General features: G+C 36.5%; 1 protein-coding gene and 1 pseudogene across 2 annotated transcripts; one reads left to right on the plus strand and one right to left on the minus strand.

Moving 5' to 3' along the window:
- The first annotated feature begins 2903 nt into the window (after window positions 1-2903).
- LOC137741367 (ent-copalyl diphosphate synthase 1-like) lies at window positions 2904-8431 on the plus strand (annotated as a pseudogene).
- Window positions 8432-12354: 3923 nt separating this feature from the next.
- Window positions 12355-16511, minus strand: LOC137742516 (syntaxin-52). 2 transcript variants are annotated; one of them, XM_068482404.2, is made up of 6 exons: window positions 16127-16511; window positions 14544-14762; window positions 14025-14227; window positions 13821-13921; window positions 13655-13699; window positions 12355-12669 (listed from the first exon to the last, which is right to left on the minus strand). In XM_068482404.2, the coding sequence occupies exons 2-6, from the start codon at window positions 14756-14758 to the stop codon at window positions 12538-12540; spliced, it is 696 nt and encodes a 231-aa protein (XP_068338505.2). In that variant the 5' UTR covers window positions 14759-14762; window positions 16127-16511; the 3' UTR covers window positions 12355-12537. The 2 variants fall into 2 exon arrangements, with proteins under 2 accessions (XP_068338505.2, XP_068338504.2); XM_068482403.2 differs by lacking the exon at window positions 16127-16511 and adding an exon at window positions 15949-16077.
- Between the last annotated feature and the right edge of the window lie 285 nt (window positions 16512-16796).

Raw genomic sequence — 16796 nt, forward strand, 5'->3', positions numbered from 1 at the left:
AGACCCCTTCACCAATCATCTCCATGGTGAGAACATCCTGAAACATCACATTATTTGGTGAGAAAATGGCATGACAGTTTAGGGTGTTTGTGATCTTTCCATTTGACAAACGTTGGAAAGGAAAGGTTGGTACATATAAGGTAGTGGAAGGCTTTCTGTGTGAGAGTAAGTTGATTTCCCCTTTACCTAAAACTAAGACATTCTTTCCATTTGCAACAGACACATGTGAAGGACTTGAAAAAGGTTTAAAATTATGTAAGTTTGTGACTTTGTTTGTCATGTGATTAGTGGCTCCTAAATCAATTATCCAACAATCTTTTTCAACACTAGTTAATAGGGCATTAGTGAAAGCTTTAAGTATACCTGGTGCTTCATCCCATGGTACTCTCTCATTTACAGCAAGAAAGTCGGCAAAATGTCCCAACATGGCTGTGTGATTGCCCTCTTCAATGCCTTGACCATGTGAGACTCCTCCGTGTCCATTACTTTGTAGATAAGCTGCAAATTCATTGATAAGTGACAATGGATTTGCTATGAACGCCATGGATCCTTGTGGAGTGGTAGGAGGGTGAGCATTAGCAAGTTATGCCTGGCAGTGAGGTTGCTAAGAGGGCCTTGGTATCATTTTTCCATCTTTGCTAAACTTAGGCTTGAGTTCAGGACAGAGTTCCCAACAGTTCTCTTCCACATGCCCAACACTATTGCAATATTTGCATTTTAGGTGTGTATTTCTACCATTGTACACTTTGACCTCTGAGTTCTTGTAATTTGAACCATATGCACAAGTCTCAGTGAATCACGAGCTGTGTTCAACATTCATCACCTTCTTCCGCGTTTCTTCTCGTTGAATAGTGGCATAGACATTGTTAAAGGTGGGCAGTTCTTGACTCATCAAGATGTGACTCCTTAGATCCTCGTACTCAGAGCTCAAACTCCCTAACAGTTGGTAAATTATGTCTTCCTCAGCTCGTTTTAGGAGAATGGTAGGGTCTGTGGTATGTGGGAGATAGACATCCAACTCATTCCACATGGTTTTGAGGCTTCCAAGATGTTGGACAAACGTTTTCCCTTTTTATTGAACACTAGCAATGTCATTCTTCATTTGGAAAACACGTGCATAGAATTGGGGTAGCTAAAAATCTCAGCAACATGTTTCCCCATAGTGTTGAGCAGCAAGGACATAACAAGTTGGTCTTTGCACAACTATGCATTGTATAAGGGAGAAGAACTGTCTAGAGCTTCCACACTTTCATTTACAAACCCTAATTTTCCTTTGCCTTCGAGAGCTAGTGAAACGGCTCGAGACCAAGGAAGGTAATTGAACTTGTTCAATAAAACTAAACGCAGACGTTGATTGGTGTTAACCTCGACATCTGAGAAATTAGAAGAGAGACTATGCCGGGTCTCATTCTCACGGTTCACTGAACTTTCTTCAGCCATGGTTCAGGCTTTGAAGAAAAATTGCAGCAGTAAGAATGGGCAGATATAGGTTACCAAAGAGTCTGTTCTGATACCATGTTGATTTTTCGATTTAAATTTTAATGTATTTCATAAGTGTCAATGTACAAGAGACCAAGTATATATGAGATAAGAGAGGGAAAGAGAGTTGGCTACAAGCAACCAAAGGGAATCCTAGTGACCGGGGTAAACCTAGGCCTAATCTAATCCTTAAATCAAGGAATTACACCAAACACTAGGTTAAGCAACAAATTAGTTAACTCCCTTAAATCAAGGGAAGATAGCTGTTTTACAAGTTTAAGATAATGATGGCCTTGTTAGCTAATCCTCGGGACTGAGAGTCTGTAAGGTTATACTTCAACAAAATATTACTTTTGAACTTGGTTTAGTGAAGAGTGTTTTTCTTCCTATTCTTAAACTCGTATCTCTTTGGTGGATTCCTTAGAGTGGCAAGTTGTATATCTTTGAGTGTTCACTTATGGTTTCTTTTTTATTTCCATTATCCCATGTCAATAGCGGCTTGTCTTTACATATATAGTAATAATTTTGTCAATATGCTATAAATACCATTTGAAGCATATATTTCATGATAGTCAAGCACATAATGACTTATTTAATATATCATGGGATTAGAATTAATCGAGTCCATGATCTCACAGCTAAGACAACAAAAACCATAGGTGCTAATAGACAAGAAGACAATAAGGCATATTGTAAAAGGTTTGTAAGGTAATGGCCTAGAGGCCAAGGAATCATAAGATTCCTTCAAAACTACATTCTACAGTGACAAATTATTGAAATCCGCTTTGATAAAAACAAATTGCTTAACTACTATCAGGTTTTCCCTTTCCAATGTTTTTTTTTATTGGAGTTTCCCTAATTTCTTTTGCAAAATGATTTCCGCATTCCACTTTCTCCTACTACACACCTCTCTATATTCTTTGATTGTTGATTTTGGACAAACCCATATTTTCCAATGGATTTCAGGTTCTCGTTCACTCGAGACATAAAGAAAACTTAACCCAACTAACGTCTTGTTTGGTGTAGATTCGTTTTGGTTAATAAGTCAAATCTGAGAGCAAATATACTATAAATTGCACGTAAAAATTGCATGTTGGCAGTCTTCAACAGTGGCACATTATTCTCTCTTTTCCTGGAACCATCCCGTGCCATTGAGACTTAAAACAACACTCGAGGCAATTTGCATGTTGAATCTAGTTGGCCTTTATCGGAATTTTGACACCAACAGAAAGAAGTTAAAGAAGGAAACATGAAAGAAACAAACACAAAAGCATATACGAATGATTCAGTTGTCATTTGACACAAGTCTTTAACTCAATTATTTTTTATATTTTTATTTTACAATTTCATGTCTTTAAAATCCCTCGAGACTCTCTTCAATTTACTGCGCGCCTACTGCTTCTTCCACTCAACAAACAACAATAATGTCATCTAGTTCCGCCCAGCCTTTTCTCTCTTCACCCTCAACTCTTCCACGAACCACCTCCTCTTCTCTTTTTATTATTAATCAATCACAAGATTTACCGCGTAAGTCCCCAGTGTTACCTTTCAGTTACTTTTTACTATTTATCACCATCCGTGGCACACTTTGCACCTTTCCAAGATCATGGATCTTGCTTTTCTTTTCATTTTCTTTCCCGTTTCTTTTCCTAGAAAATTCAAGAAACCTTGTTCAAGTTTTTTCTTTCTGTCGTGGATCGTTGTGGACAGAAACTATTGAAGACGTAAAATATTCCACATCCAAACTTTGACACTTACAATCTTAATTTTCAGCGTCAAGAAAGTTGCATGCAGATAAATATATCTTCTCAATTTATTTTTGGTAATCTATTTTAGCCCGATGTGGTTTAAGAGAGATTCTCTCATGTATCCGAGAATTAGAGCTAGCTAGAACCTATGTATTTCACCACGCATACAACTGCGACCTAGCTAGGCTCTTCCATTAACCAGCATCAGTTCTCGTCTTTTCAAAACTTATTTACCTTACGGTAATCAAATTCACACTAACTTTTAACACTAGAGACGAGTAATTAATTTTACCGCACTACCCTTTCTAGGTGTTTGGCTGTTCGGGGCTAAAGACAAGAGTTTTTCGCTCCAAATGCAGTACGGTTTCGAAACCCCGAACTCAAGGTAATTAATCTATATTATTTTACCTTTCCCATTGATTTTTTACGTATAGTTCTTTTACTCACGGTAATATACATATGCAGATCTCGTGTTACAAAATAATGATCAGCTCCTGAAGTGGCACGATAGTGTGGATGACATAGAAGGAGATGAAGCAGCTCCTACGGTATAAGACGTACTCTATATACTTCTATTTTCCGTAATATTCTTTCTTATATTTTCACCTTTTTCTGGTATTTTTTTCGATATGGTTTTTGAAGGATTTTCGATCGATTAATATGATCAAGGAACATGTTGAGACCATTAGATCGACGTTGGTTTCGATGGAGGACGGGGAGATATCAATCTCGGGATACGATACCGCATGGGTGGCTTTAGTGGAAGATGTTGAGGGAAGTGGTTTACCTCAGTTCCCATCCATCCTCGAATGGATTGCCAACAATCAGCTCCCAGATGGTTCTTGGGGAGATACTGAAAGTTTCACTGCTCATGATTGCATCATCAACACCATTGCCTGTATTGTAGCACTCAAATCATGGAACGTTCATCCTGACAAATGCAAAAAAGGTAATACAGTACTAACTATACTCGTTTTGACCAACTTCTCTCAATGTTTAATTTCCCGTGTTGTGATCTCGACAGATCACTAATCAACTGAAGAAAAACGTTTAATATTCTTACTGTAGGAATGGCATATTTCAAGAAGAACATAAGTAATCTTGGGAACGAGAATGCTGAGCACATGCCCGTCGGGTTTGAAGTTGCTTTCTCTTCAATTCTTAAAGTAGCTCGGAGTTTAAACCTGGAAGCACCTGATGGCTGTCCTGTGTTGAACGAGATTTATGCCATGAGAAATCTAAAGCTCAAAAAGTATGCATATGAGTCATCATTATGTTTGCATATGTTTTCCGTCTCAGTTCATTGACGTACTGTTAAATTTTGCTCAACAATATCGACACGATATCAATTATATGGATGACATATTAACAACTTATGAGCAGCCCACTATCAAAAGTTAACGAGTTAATAGATGGAGTTGGCGAACTAGGGTAATATAAAATACGTACAGTAGTAAAAATCCATTACAGTTACAAAAGCGTGGTATAGAATGATATACTTTCGTGATTATTCAGAAGGCATTTTAATAAACTAAAACTTCCCCAAAATTGGTTTCACATGGTGTGTAACTAATGGTGGGTGTGGGATATATAGGATACCAAGGGAAATAATGCACAAAGTTCCCACAACACTACTCTACTGCTTGGAAGGAATGGCAGGTTTGGACTGGGAAAAGCTTCTAAAACTGCAGTCCCAAGATGGCTCTTTCATGACGTCGCCGGCCTCCACTGCCCATGCCCTCATGCAGACCAGAGATCCAAGTTGCATGGCTTATTTGGCCAAGGTCGTCCACTAGTTCAACGGCGGAGGTTCTTCTTCTCCTCCTTTTAATAAAAAAAAACCATCCATTTTAACTGCATGCCGTTTGTTCGAACCTTATTAAACTACTTGTTGAAAGAGGTTTTAAAATCTCCATCCCTTATTTATATATATGCGTATTTACATGTTTACTAGTCTTCTTTTTCCTTTTCAGTCCCTAATGTGTACCCAGTCGACTTGTTCGAACATGTATGGGCTGTGGATCGACTGCAGCGCTTAGGAATCTCTAGATATTTCGAGCCACAACTTAAGGAATGTATTGATTACGTAAATAGGTATGCTTGATAACTCATGTCCAAGTGTCTTTTTAAGTGGGATTCCCTCACTAATGATATTTGCATCCCCTGGAATGCACATATTCCACCATTAATTTGCAAGTATCTTCACCGTATAAATTTCATAGTCGGAACCGTTCAATTTCTTAACCTTCATTAGAAAATCATCCCACAAAAAATAATTCGAATAAAAGATTTTATTTTGTCATCCAAATATATCAAATAAATGGATAGTTCATTATAAATATGATACTTGGTACTTACACCTACATTTGGATGACTAAATAATCTCCAATTCGAATGATTTTTTGGTGGGATGATCTTCAAATAAAGATTAAAAATTTGAACCGTTCCAATTATGAAGTTTAGACAGTGAAGATATGTTATTCCCAAATGGTGGAATATGTGAATTCCCCTCATTGGGGGATGCAAGTGTTATTTTTCTCTCACCATCAAATAGTGTAAAAACATACTAATAAAATTTTAATGACATTATTTTTTTTCGTGAATTATAGATACTGGACTCAAAAAGGAATGTCTTGGGTCAGAAATTTGAAGATTCTGGATATTGATATCGATGGGATTCAGACTACGCAGGTTGCATGGCCACCAAGTGTCCGCTGGTAAGTGTTTTCATTTTACCTTTATTTAGGGAGTAAAGAATAGAATTCAAGACCATGCATGTACGAGTGAATCCTCCTTGTCTTTACAAGTTCATTAATTGGAACGTGCAGTAATAATCTGTACTAGGTAAAAGTAAATATTGTTAACTTCATTTTTTTAATTAATTTAATTTCGTAATGTGGACAGATGTGTTCAAGAATTTCAAGAAGGGCAATGAGTTCATCTGCTTTGCTGGACAAAGCACACAAGCTGTGACTGGAACGTTCAACCTGTTTAGGGCTAGCCAGGTGCTGTTCCCAGGAGAAACGATCCTTGAGGAGGCTAAGGAGTTTTCCACAAAATTTCTCAGAGAAAAACAATCTTCCAATGAGCTGATAGACAAATGGATCATCACGAAGGACTTGCCCGGCGAGGTATGAAGCAGAATACCAGCAAAGACTTTTTTTTATTTCAATATCGGGCTTTCATTTCATGGGGAGAGACTTTCCTACATCCCTCAGATTCTGGCACACGTCCTTCCCCATTTCATTAGGTCGTGCAGCATTTTTATTTAAGAAGAATCGGTAGCTGTATTCTATTAATAAACAAGAACAATTACAAAAGTTGCCACATGAGTACATTTTCTCCAGTAACCAATTCATTGATGTCCAAAAATAAATAAGGATATTCTAAAGAGAAAGAGCCAATAAACAAGTGGAATACGCACTGGATGTTCCATGGTATGCGAGCTTACCTCGACTGGAGGCCAGATTCTACATCCAACAGTACGTTGGAGGAGACGCCGTTTGGATTGGCAAGGTTCTCTACAGGTGTTTCACTTATTTATTTATGTTTTCACCATTTTTAAATTCTCAAATTCGTCCTATATAATCCGACAGCCCCTGTAAGGGGGCAGCATCGATCTAGGACTATTTATTAACTAATTTTTTCAATAATTTTGAACTTGGTTTCTAACGACTGATTGGTTTTAGGATGCCATACGTGAACAATGATTTGTATCTCGAGCTGGCAGAACTGGACTACAACAATTACCAAACACTGCATCTGATCGAATGGGACAACATTCAAAAGTATAACCAAACCAAAGCTATTTTATTATTAAAACTTACAAATTGTATATTGTTAATTTTTGGAACTTTAATTTTACATATATATGCTGTATCAATTATATGCAGGTGGTACCCAGAATCTAAACTTGAAGACTATGGATTGACCAGCAGAAGCCTCCTCATGGCTTATTTTGTTGCGGCGGCAAGTATTTTTGAACCGGAAAGATCCAACGAACGGTTTGCATGGGCTAAATCAACATCGTTAATTGAGACTATTGGGTCTCATTTCAAGGAAGAAACTTCTGAACAAAGGAGGGCATTTGTACATGAGTTCAGAACTAAGTACGTAAATACAACCGTTCTGTTAATTTGGTCTTTCTTGGTCTTATATATATATTGGCCTCCAGCATAGATTTAGTACCAATTCCCAAGCAAAGACATTTAGTGTAAGATTATCCTATCGTTTGTTAAAAAAGACAAATGCCAGAATTATATAGTTTAATTACTTGTAGGTAAATAACAATCTAATATATGTGTATAAGTACTCATTAGCATCGCCGTAGGAAAAAATTTTGCGCATATACATGAGGAATCGGTTGTTGAGGAAGCATGCATTTACGTACATTGGATGAGACATTAATTTACACATGCCTTGTTTTACAGGAAGATGAATACAAACAAGAAACGGCAGGGACTTATTGAGACCTTGCTGGCAACCATACACCACTTCTCAAGGGACGCAATGGCGGCGCATGGCCAAAACATCAGCCACCCTGTACGCCAAGCTGTGAGTTCCTAGCAAAACAACATAAGGCTACCTAAAACCAATTGGCAACAGAGGGAATGGCCCAACTCCTGTAAGCCATTGCAATGAGACTTCAACTTTCGACATGCGATAATTTTTACATCCTCACAATCCCAAAAATCTAATTTGGGTTTTTCTGTTTTGTTTCATTAACTAAATACAGTGGGAAAACTGGCTTCTGACGTGACAAGATAAAGGAGATATGCACCAAGATGAAGCCGCACTGCTGGTGGAAACGATAAATCAAACTGCCGGCATTTCGCTTTCAGAGGGGAAGGTTAGAAATTTAAACCTATTTCTGCATTAGGGTAAGCTATACTTTCTCCAGATTCTGTTTTTGGGGCGTCTTTGATATAGTTCTTTTTTTATTTTTCTCAGGTGAATGGAAATGGCAGCTACATCGTAACAACCCAGGAAATCAAATTAGACATGCAGCAACTCGTGCAAATGGTGCTCCAAAAGCCTTTGCACGGCGCAGAGTCTTCGACCAAGCAAACCTTTTTCATAGTTGCGAGGACGTTTTACTATTGTGCATACTCAGACCCTGAAACCATCAACCACCACCTTACCAAAGTACTCTTCGAGAGAGTAATTTGATCCTTCTATGTAGGATTGGTGGAAAATTATCTATAAATTGTGGGTTATGTTTATGGTGTAAGACAAACATAAACATATGTATGTCCTAACACCACCAATCATAAGTTAACCAATTGAATTATCAGAAACTAAGAACAAGATATGTATCTAGACCAAACATGCTCATGAGAAACACTGAAACCTGCGTAACAACTGACCTGCAAAACCTGAGATCGAAGACGACGCCATTGCAGCTCTTCAAACAGGTTTAACCTTCTCCTCTTTAACAAAGCACAAGTACTCACCGAACAATAGGTATTCGGAACAAATATAAAATGAGCAGATCTTTGCAAGAGCAGTGGCTAAACATATATATAGCAGTGTTCCAAATATTCTCCTATTAGAATTCGTATGGAACTCAAACAGCTAAACCATATCACAATATGAATTAACTAGACTCCTAATACTAAGTCAAATCCTATATAGAATTGGTATACCACACCCTCTCATAATTCTATAACAAACAGGATTTACTAAAAGCTTATCAACGGGACTTTCCCAAACAAAGATTTATACAATCCGGCTCTAAAGATTTGTGTCATACTCATACTCTTACATTTTCCCACTTGAGTATGAAATATGACTAACAGCCTCATAAATCATGGAAGTGATCACCAAGTCCAAGTTAACCAAAAGCTCATTATCACATACAACCTTACCTAAGCATTTTAAGGCATGGAACTGCTGAGTTTCTTCTGTCCATTACAGAATTAACCCATCAATCACTACACACCCAATCTGCAATTTGTAAACATGTGAACTAAAATTTGCAGCAATGTTAAAACACATTACTCCCACTCATATAAGTCAATCTTGACACAATAAGGCCATGATCACAGTTGATAACTAAAATTTATCAATACCAATAGTATAATCAATAGTCCCGAAAGTATGCTTCAACAAAATCACAAAATGATTTTCTAACAAACCAAACTATCTCATATATATAATTTGTTTTCTAGCACAAGTTAATCCCAGATGGAAAAACTGAAACCCTTAATTGAAAATAAGTAACAATAATAGCTAACAATAAACTACCTGAGAAGATTAAACTCAACCAAAATATATAAAACTAACTTAGCTTGCAGAACTGCAACTTCAATATCAATGCAGAGCAATGAAATATCAAACAACAACCTTTATGATTCACTCCCACTTGTCAAAAGACTCTAACACCCCCATTCGAACAACATGTCCTTTAAAAACATTATTAGGGAGTGCTTTAGTCAGAGGATCCGCAATCATCAAGTTGGTTGACAAAAAACTGAATTTCGATTTCCCCCTTCTTTACCATTTCTCTAACTTTAAGAAACTTCACATCCATCAATCTTGAAGCTGAAGTTCTTTTGTTATTCTTTGAGAAAAAATAATGCTGCATAATTGTCACAGAACATTCTTAAAGGCCTCTTCACATAATCAACAATCTTCATTTCAGCAACAAAATTTCTAAGCCAAATTGCTTGTTTCATCCCCTCAAAACATGCTACAAACTCAACTTCCATTGTAGAAGTTGATACGATTGTCTGTTTTGCACTTTTCCATGAAACAACACCCCATTTCATCATGAAAATATAACCTCCAGTTGACTTCTTTTCATCCAAATCTCCAGGAAGATCTGAATCAGTATAGCCAATGATCTCCAGACAATCCTCTCTACCATACATCAGCATGAATTCTTTTGTTCTCTACAATTATCTCAGAACTTTCTTTGCAACTATCCAATGAGATTCACCTGGATTTGATTGAAATATTCCCAGCAAACCAACTATAATTGCCAAGTCAGGCCTAGTACATATGTTTGCATACATAAGACTTCCAACCAATGAAGCATACGGCCTTATCTTCATCAATTCTATCTCATGCTTAGATTTAGGACATTGATTTCGAGAGAACTTATCACCTTTGTTTACTGGGACATCAGCTTTATTACAGCTTTCCATATTAAACTTGCTAAAGACCCTTTCAATGTAACCCTTCTAAGACAAGCCAAGCAATTTCTTCTGTCTATCCCTCACTATTTCGATTCCAAGCACATAATGAGCTTCTCCCAAATCTTTCATCTCAAAATTTGTGCTCAAAATTTTCTTGGTTTCCATAAGTAACTGCAAATCTGAGCTTGCAAGCAAAATGTCGTCAACATATAGAATTAAGAAGATAAAGTTCGATCCTTTAAACTTAAGATAGATGCAGTCATCCATCTTATTTTCAGTAAAGCCATGGGATGTGATTACTTGATCAAACTTAAGAAAACATTGTCTTGAAGCCTACTTAAGTCCATAGATTGACTTATTAAGCTTGCAGACCATCTTTTCTTTCTCCCTTTCAACAAATCCAAGAGGTTGAATCATGTGAATATGTTCTTGCAAGTCTCCATTCAAGAAAGCAGTTTTTACATCCATCTGGCATAATTCTAGATCAAAATGTGATGCCAAAGCCATAATTACCCTCATCGAGTCTTTGGAAGAAACTGGTGAGAATGTATCATTATAGTCTACACCTTTCCTTTGATTGAACCCCCTTGCTACTAAATGTGCCTTATATCTTTCAACTCTGCCAGCAGCATCTCTTTTTGTCTTGTATACCCATTTACACCCAATAGGCTTGATATTAAAAAAATTTGAAAAACAAAACACTCTATTTCTAAAGAGATCAAGATGGGAGGGAAGCCAAAGGACTGAGAATATTTTTCACTTTTGAGTTTCTTTGAGATTTTTTTATTTTATAATGGGTGAAAATAAATATACTTTTTAATTGGGTTAGGAAGGGTCCTTTCGGTAATAAATTTGAGTTTAAAAAGATATTAATTCTTTAATTAAAAATAATATGAATATGGAAACTAAGTTGGGTTCAAGGTTAAATGGGTTTATATAAAAGCAAGGGCGACATCAGGGTACAAATTGGAAACGCCAAGTTATGTGCTACGATCTCTATAGCTTCTTTCGGCACATTGCTCATCTTTATTTGATCTGACAAATTTTTTTCGCTTAGTTCTTTACATAAACCCTCTTGCATCATGACCAACCCCACTGGTTCTGGAAAGCAAATTATCGAATTAATAAGAAAAACCCTAATAAGCTACGAAATTGGCCAATTGGGTATCAAATTTTGTTGCAAAATTTGCGAGGAAACGAGATTAAGCAGAAAGAAAGTGCCAAAAACTCATCTGGGTCCGTCAGCTTCATGGTTATATATGTTTGTATATGTGGAGCAATATAGATATATCCATATTTCACACATGCGGTTTAATATAATATATGAGTAATGTTAGGAAGATTAAATTGATTGACAAAATTTTGTAAACTAAATGACATGAAAGTTAATAATTGAATTATTACTTAAACGTTGATAAATATGTTCATTTCTGATTGATGACATGATTAACTTTCTCTCTAAATAATAGAAATGATGAAGTTAGAGCCATGATTATCAGGTTCAAAAGCTAGGCTGATTATTTTCATTGGCCTATAAATCAATTAGGCCAAAACCGTCATTTTTGGCCTGCGAGGGTGATTATTTGCCTTTATATTATGTAATTCGAACTTCGAACATATTTCAATGGTAAGAAATATATATGGTTGAACTAAATAAAAGAGCCAAGCGTGTCACTAATATTACGGTCCGGTATAATTATTGTTATCAGTGACCCAATGTGTGAATAAAATGCCATACCATCGCCAATTCCTCAGCTCCTTGCCTCTCTTGAACAAAAGCAAGTAGCTTGTAACTCAAGCGTGTGAGAGCATTAATCGTTGCACATGAGGTCACGATTTCAATTCACACATCTTCCAACGTTATTCACAATATATGATTCGTTGTAATTGCTCCAATTGCAATTCCTCCCCAGTTCAATTCCTCCTCATTCCAAATTCCTCTATTTTGATTACGGTTACATGAACGAGCCCTCAATGACAAAGGAATATGTCAACAATTTTGCTTAATGATTGATTCTTTTCACCTCATGTCAAAGTCTTGAAAAACATGCTTCCAAGCAAGTAAACACACAACATTTATAAACAATCGATCGTTACAAAAATATCACGGCAACATCAAAACACACAAACAGGAGATCTTCATACTGGGTGTAGACTTATAGTTGGTACTATTACAAGTATTTGATCAACAAAAATATCACGGCAATCAGAACCACTATCCCGACGACAGATAAAAGCATGCACATGCAGGAGCAACCACCCTTTGTGCGCTTGTTCAAAACTGCCAAGTTTTTCTGCACCCGCTGTTTTGGCATTAACGGGTAGACAAAATAGTATTTGATTAATATTTGCTCACAATAAAACATTGCAATTCTTAAGGAAACAAAACAAAGATCAAAACAATCAACTTCAGCAACAGTAAGGAATCGCAATACCCCACAGAGACTATAACATGCTCTATAAGCTTCGTCAGCAAACCTCAAATCAAATCTGGAATCTAATTTAAATGATTCTAATTCGTCTGCAAACCTTCTTTTCTTTTTTTCACAATAAGGAGTCGCAAACTCGAATGCACAATGGATTTTTGGCTGATAAAATCCATTGATCTAGGATATTGGGCTCATGTATACCCCTCTCGATACAATTTAAGGACATATCTTAGTGCTAAAGTTATTTCAGGTTAAGAGCTCCTGTTCCTAGCACAGAATCTAGTTTTCCCGATAAATAATTTTTATTGCTAAGATTTAAACCTAAGAGTTATCCAAAATCTTATGTTCTTCCTCACAATCTCAGCCGAAACCCTCACTTTAAAGTTATGTAAAAACATGAACCACTCGCAGCCAAAAAGATGAGAAAAGAAAAAGTAGAATTAAAAGATTTATCACTTAAATCCCATTACTTTTGTTTCCTTCAGTCTCCCTATCAATTCCTAATATCTTTGAAGTAACATAATTTTCTTCACTCGACAGCATCTACTGTTTCTCCTGTCAGCCTTACTTTCAATAATAATTTTTTCTTAGAAATACCAAGCAAAGAATTAACGACAGCCCACACTAATCAAAATGCATTTATGAACGACAAGATGGTCAAAAATTTCCACCAGGGACACTTCTGTTGTGTCATGGTACACACGTCTCTTTTTATTTTTTTTTTATTTTTTATTTTATTTTTTGCTGTTGATTTTCTTTCTTTCCGGGAATTCAGACAGGAGGGAAGAAAGAGTTGTGCAATATTCATTTGCTAAACAAGGGTTCACAATAATTTAAAATACATGAGTTAGATGATTACCCGTAACTGGGAGTCTGTAACTTCCACATGATCATCCAAGTCATCCTGCACAATGGGCCGGAAAGACATAAGTTATACTGAGAGTACAAATACATTTTAGATAAATAAGTAATTACTTTTTAGATGGAAGATTCAAAGACACAAGTATTAGAGTGCAAGGACATACAATAAGTCTAGTGTGTAGGTCAAGTTCTTCATTGACTGCCAATGCAATATGTTTTGTGCTTACTACAGTCTCCTCCAATTTCTCGAGCCCCTCATCTTGCTCTGCTTCATAGGAATACCATGTAAAGATCAATATTGTGAAAGTCAATCATGTGCAAAGATTACAGGACAACAAAATAGTTACATCCGAATAAGGATCTCTTGCCTTTCATAATTTGTCGTTGCAAACCAACAAGGCCGTAGTTGTCTAGGCCAACTGTTCTTCCCATGGCATCAGCTTTATTTATTTCTGATCCCAGCAAGTTATCTCGGTTGGCAGTGTTGGACGTCAATGTTGAAGCCATCTGCTTAACTTTCAACCTTAAATTTCCTATCATATCCTTCCGACGGTTCATCTCTTTCTCTGTTCTGAGTTTCAAAATTGGCAGCATAAAAGAATGTCATATAATGATAGCTAGAAGTCACTTTAACATTATAAAGGACTATCTTACAATAACAATGTTTGATCAAAAGTTTCATGAGCTTTTATCACAAACGGTGATAGCATGAAATACTAACTCAAAGAATTCATAAGTTGGGCATAAACCCCTTCACATGCAGCATTGACCAATAGAAGCAGGAAATGAAAGAAGAGCATACAACATTGTTCAGTTCCTATATTTAGCTCCAATGGCAGTTGACGCATGCATTAAAACAAGTCAACTATGAGTCTATGATGACTTACATATGCTGTTTTTCAGGGAGTTTTGACAAAAGGGACTGTAAGCTATCAAGTCTAGTCCCCAATATTGTATTCTTCCGCCGTATAGCAGAGACATGACGCTGAGTGTCTGGACCTGCGGGCAATGTACTCCATTCAGATATCATACCGTTGATATCATCAGCAAGTTTTGTTGCTTCATTATATTCCTTCATCCATGAGTCCGAAGAAGATGCCATTGTGCTGAAATAAAAAGGGCACACTAATTCATCAATAACATACTCAGGGATTGCTTTTGTACAAATGAACACAATATCTTTACATATCTTTGGGCCTTGTATAGGCTCAAAATAATCAAATGACAAGTATAATACAAGGTTAACCACAGGCACCAGATTATATCTAGAATAGCATCACGTAAGGATATTTTATCTTTCTGGTTAGCACAATTTTTATTTTTCCCCAAGAACTTCATCAACCCACCATATCTTTGACGGTAAGCTGAAAAGACAAAGGATTTGTTTGGTAAGAGTAACATAGCATGAGCAGTACTTGTTTGGTTGATAAGCACTTAAGAAACAATAATAAATTCGCATCAAAATAAGCAGTTCCTTCTATCTAATCCTGCAGCTAATTTCCAGTTAATTTAAACCTATCCATACCAAAGCATTGTCACCTAGCTATAAATTCGGCCCAAACTACCAAGTACTTTTTGTTACAATAAAAGTGCTGTGTTGACCGACTGCAAACCAAGAAACTTCTCAGGGAATTGATATCCAGCTGAGAGCGGTTACACCACCATCTTTTGGAGCGTAAACTTCCACTTATACGATCTCAATATCTCTATATATTTAGTCCAATCTTACCGAATCTAAAAACCTCTAAATCCACAATGAACCAAAAACATTAATATACATCATGAGCACTTCCCACTTCCAAAAAAGTAACAACTCCACTTTCTACCATAATACGATCACAAATATCCAACGCCATATACAGGACCACAAGCTTACACCCACTAGCTCATATAACTCGGATAAATTCAAGAAATACAGCTAAACAGTACATTGCATCAGCTCGCAAAAAAAAAAAAAAAAAAAAAATCCTGCTTGTCTCGTTTACTCCCCAATGCAGGGACACCGGCCATAAATAAGCTCTTAATCTGCCTAATTCTAAGTAAGTTAATTGGACTACACGAAACAGTGTTCCACCAATTCTTCTCAATCGATAGCGCTCAACCGAGAGCAACAAAAGTAAAAGATGCAAATCGAGCTCCTTTGGATTAAAGAAAACTCCATAATTCAAGCTAAGTAAAACAATTTGAACCAATTCAAGTAAATATTAAATCAAAGCAACTCATGGCCAGATAAAATCCATGCTAAATAAAAAATTTAAACAAATAAAAACTAATTAAACAACATGCACAAACCTAAACGATCCCACATAACCCATAATTCACCAAAACAAAAAAAATGCTGATGGACCCTAAAATGTTAAAACCTAATCGAAATTGTCAAAACGAAAGGAAGAAAATTTGGATACAGAGCATATATATATATATATATATATGGGAGAAACAGGATTAAAATAGAGGCGATCGTAATTACCTGAATTAGGGATTACGATTGAGGGTCGTGGAGAATGAGATCGAAACGGGGTCGTATCGGGATAGAGACGAGAATGGAGACAGTTTGATTAAATTTGATTTGATTAATGGAAAAGGCTTAACTTTAACGGAAGGAGACGACGCCGTACGGCGGCACAACCAACCAACAACAAAGGGGAGAGGGAGAGGGAGAGGGAGAGAGAGAGAGGTCCGACCCCGACGTCGGAATTATAATTTGTTTAGCTGGTGGCTGTGTGTCGTATACAGCGTCGTTATTGTCGTGGTACCCAAAGGCTTCTCTATCGGTCTATCCGCCCAAGTCCTATTATCCTCTATGGTTTACGTTGCTAATCGAGATTATCACAATTAATTACGCGTTCCATTAAATAAGTGTGAAGTTACTTAAATAATTATTAGTTATTTAGTAATCTTGGAAGAATTACCTTGCAAAATGGAAACGACAGATATTTTATTTTAACTTTTATAATTTAAAAATGCGTTTAGTCCTTTAATCCAAGATATTTGTTGCGAGATAAAAACTTTGAAAGTGTGTGGTATCAAGGAAAAGGATTAATGTTGTAAAAGCTGTGGATTTGAATGCCTACATAGTTTAGTCAAAAGTTAAAAGGTAAGAAGAATTAAAATGGCGGTGTTGTCAAATTTACTATTGT

Source organism: Pyrus communis, chromosome 11 (assembly GCF_041283825.1).
Source record: "Pyrus communis isolate YQ-2024b chromosome 11, ASM4128382v1, whole genome shotgun sequence".
NCBI classification, from domain to species: domain Eukaryota; kingdom Viridiplantae; phylum Streptophyta; class Magnoliopsida; order Rosales; family Rosaceae; genus Pyrus; species Pyrus communis.

Coding starts and splice junctions, on each gene's coding strand:
- LOC137742516 (XM_068482403.2), bottom strand. CDS start 15,971: ATGGGTTATGTGGGATCGTTTAG. Junction 13,922..14,024: donor GCAACGACAAATTATGAAAG/GCAAGAGATCCT, acceptor CCTATGAAGCAG/AGCAAGATGAGGGGCTCGAG. Junction 13,700..13,820: donor ACCTACACACTAGACTTATT/GTATGTCCTTGC, acceptor CCCATTGTGCAG/GATGACTTGGATGATCATGT.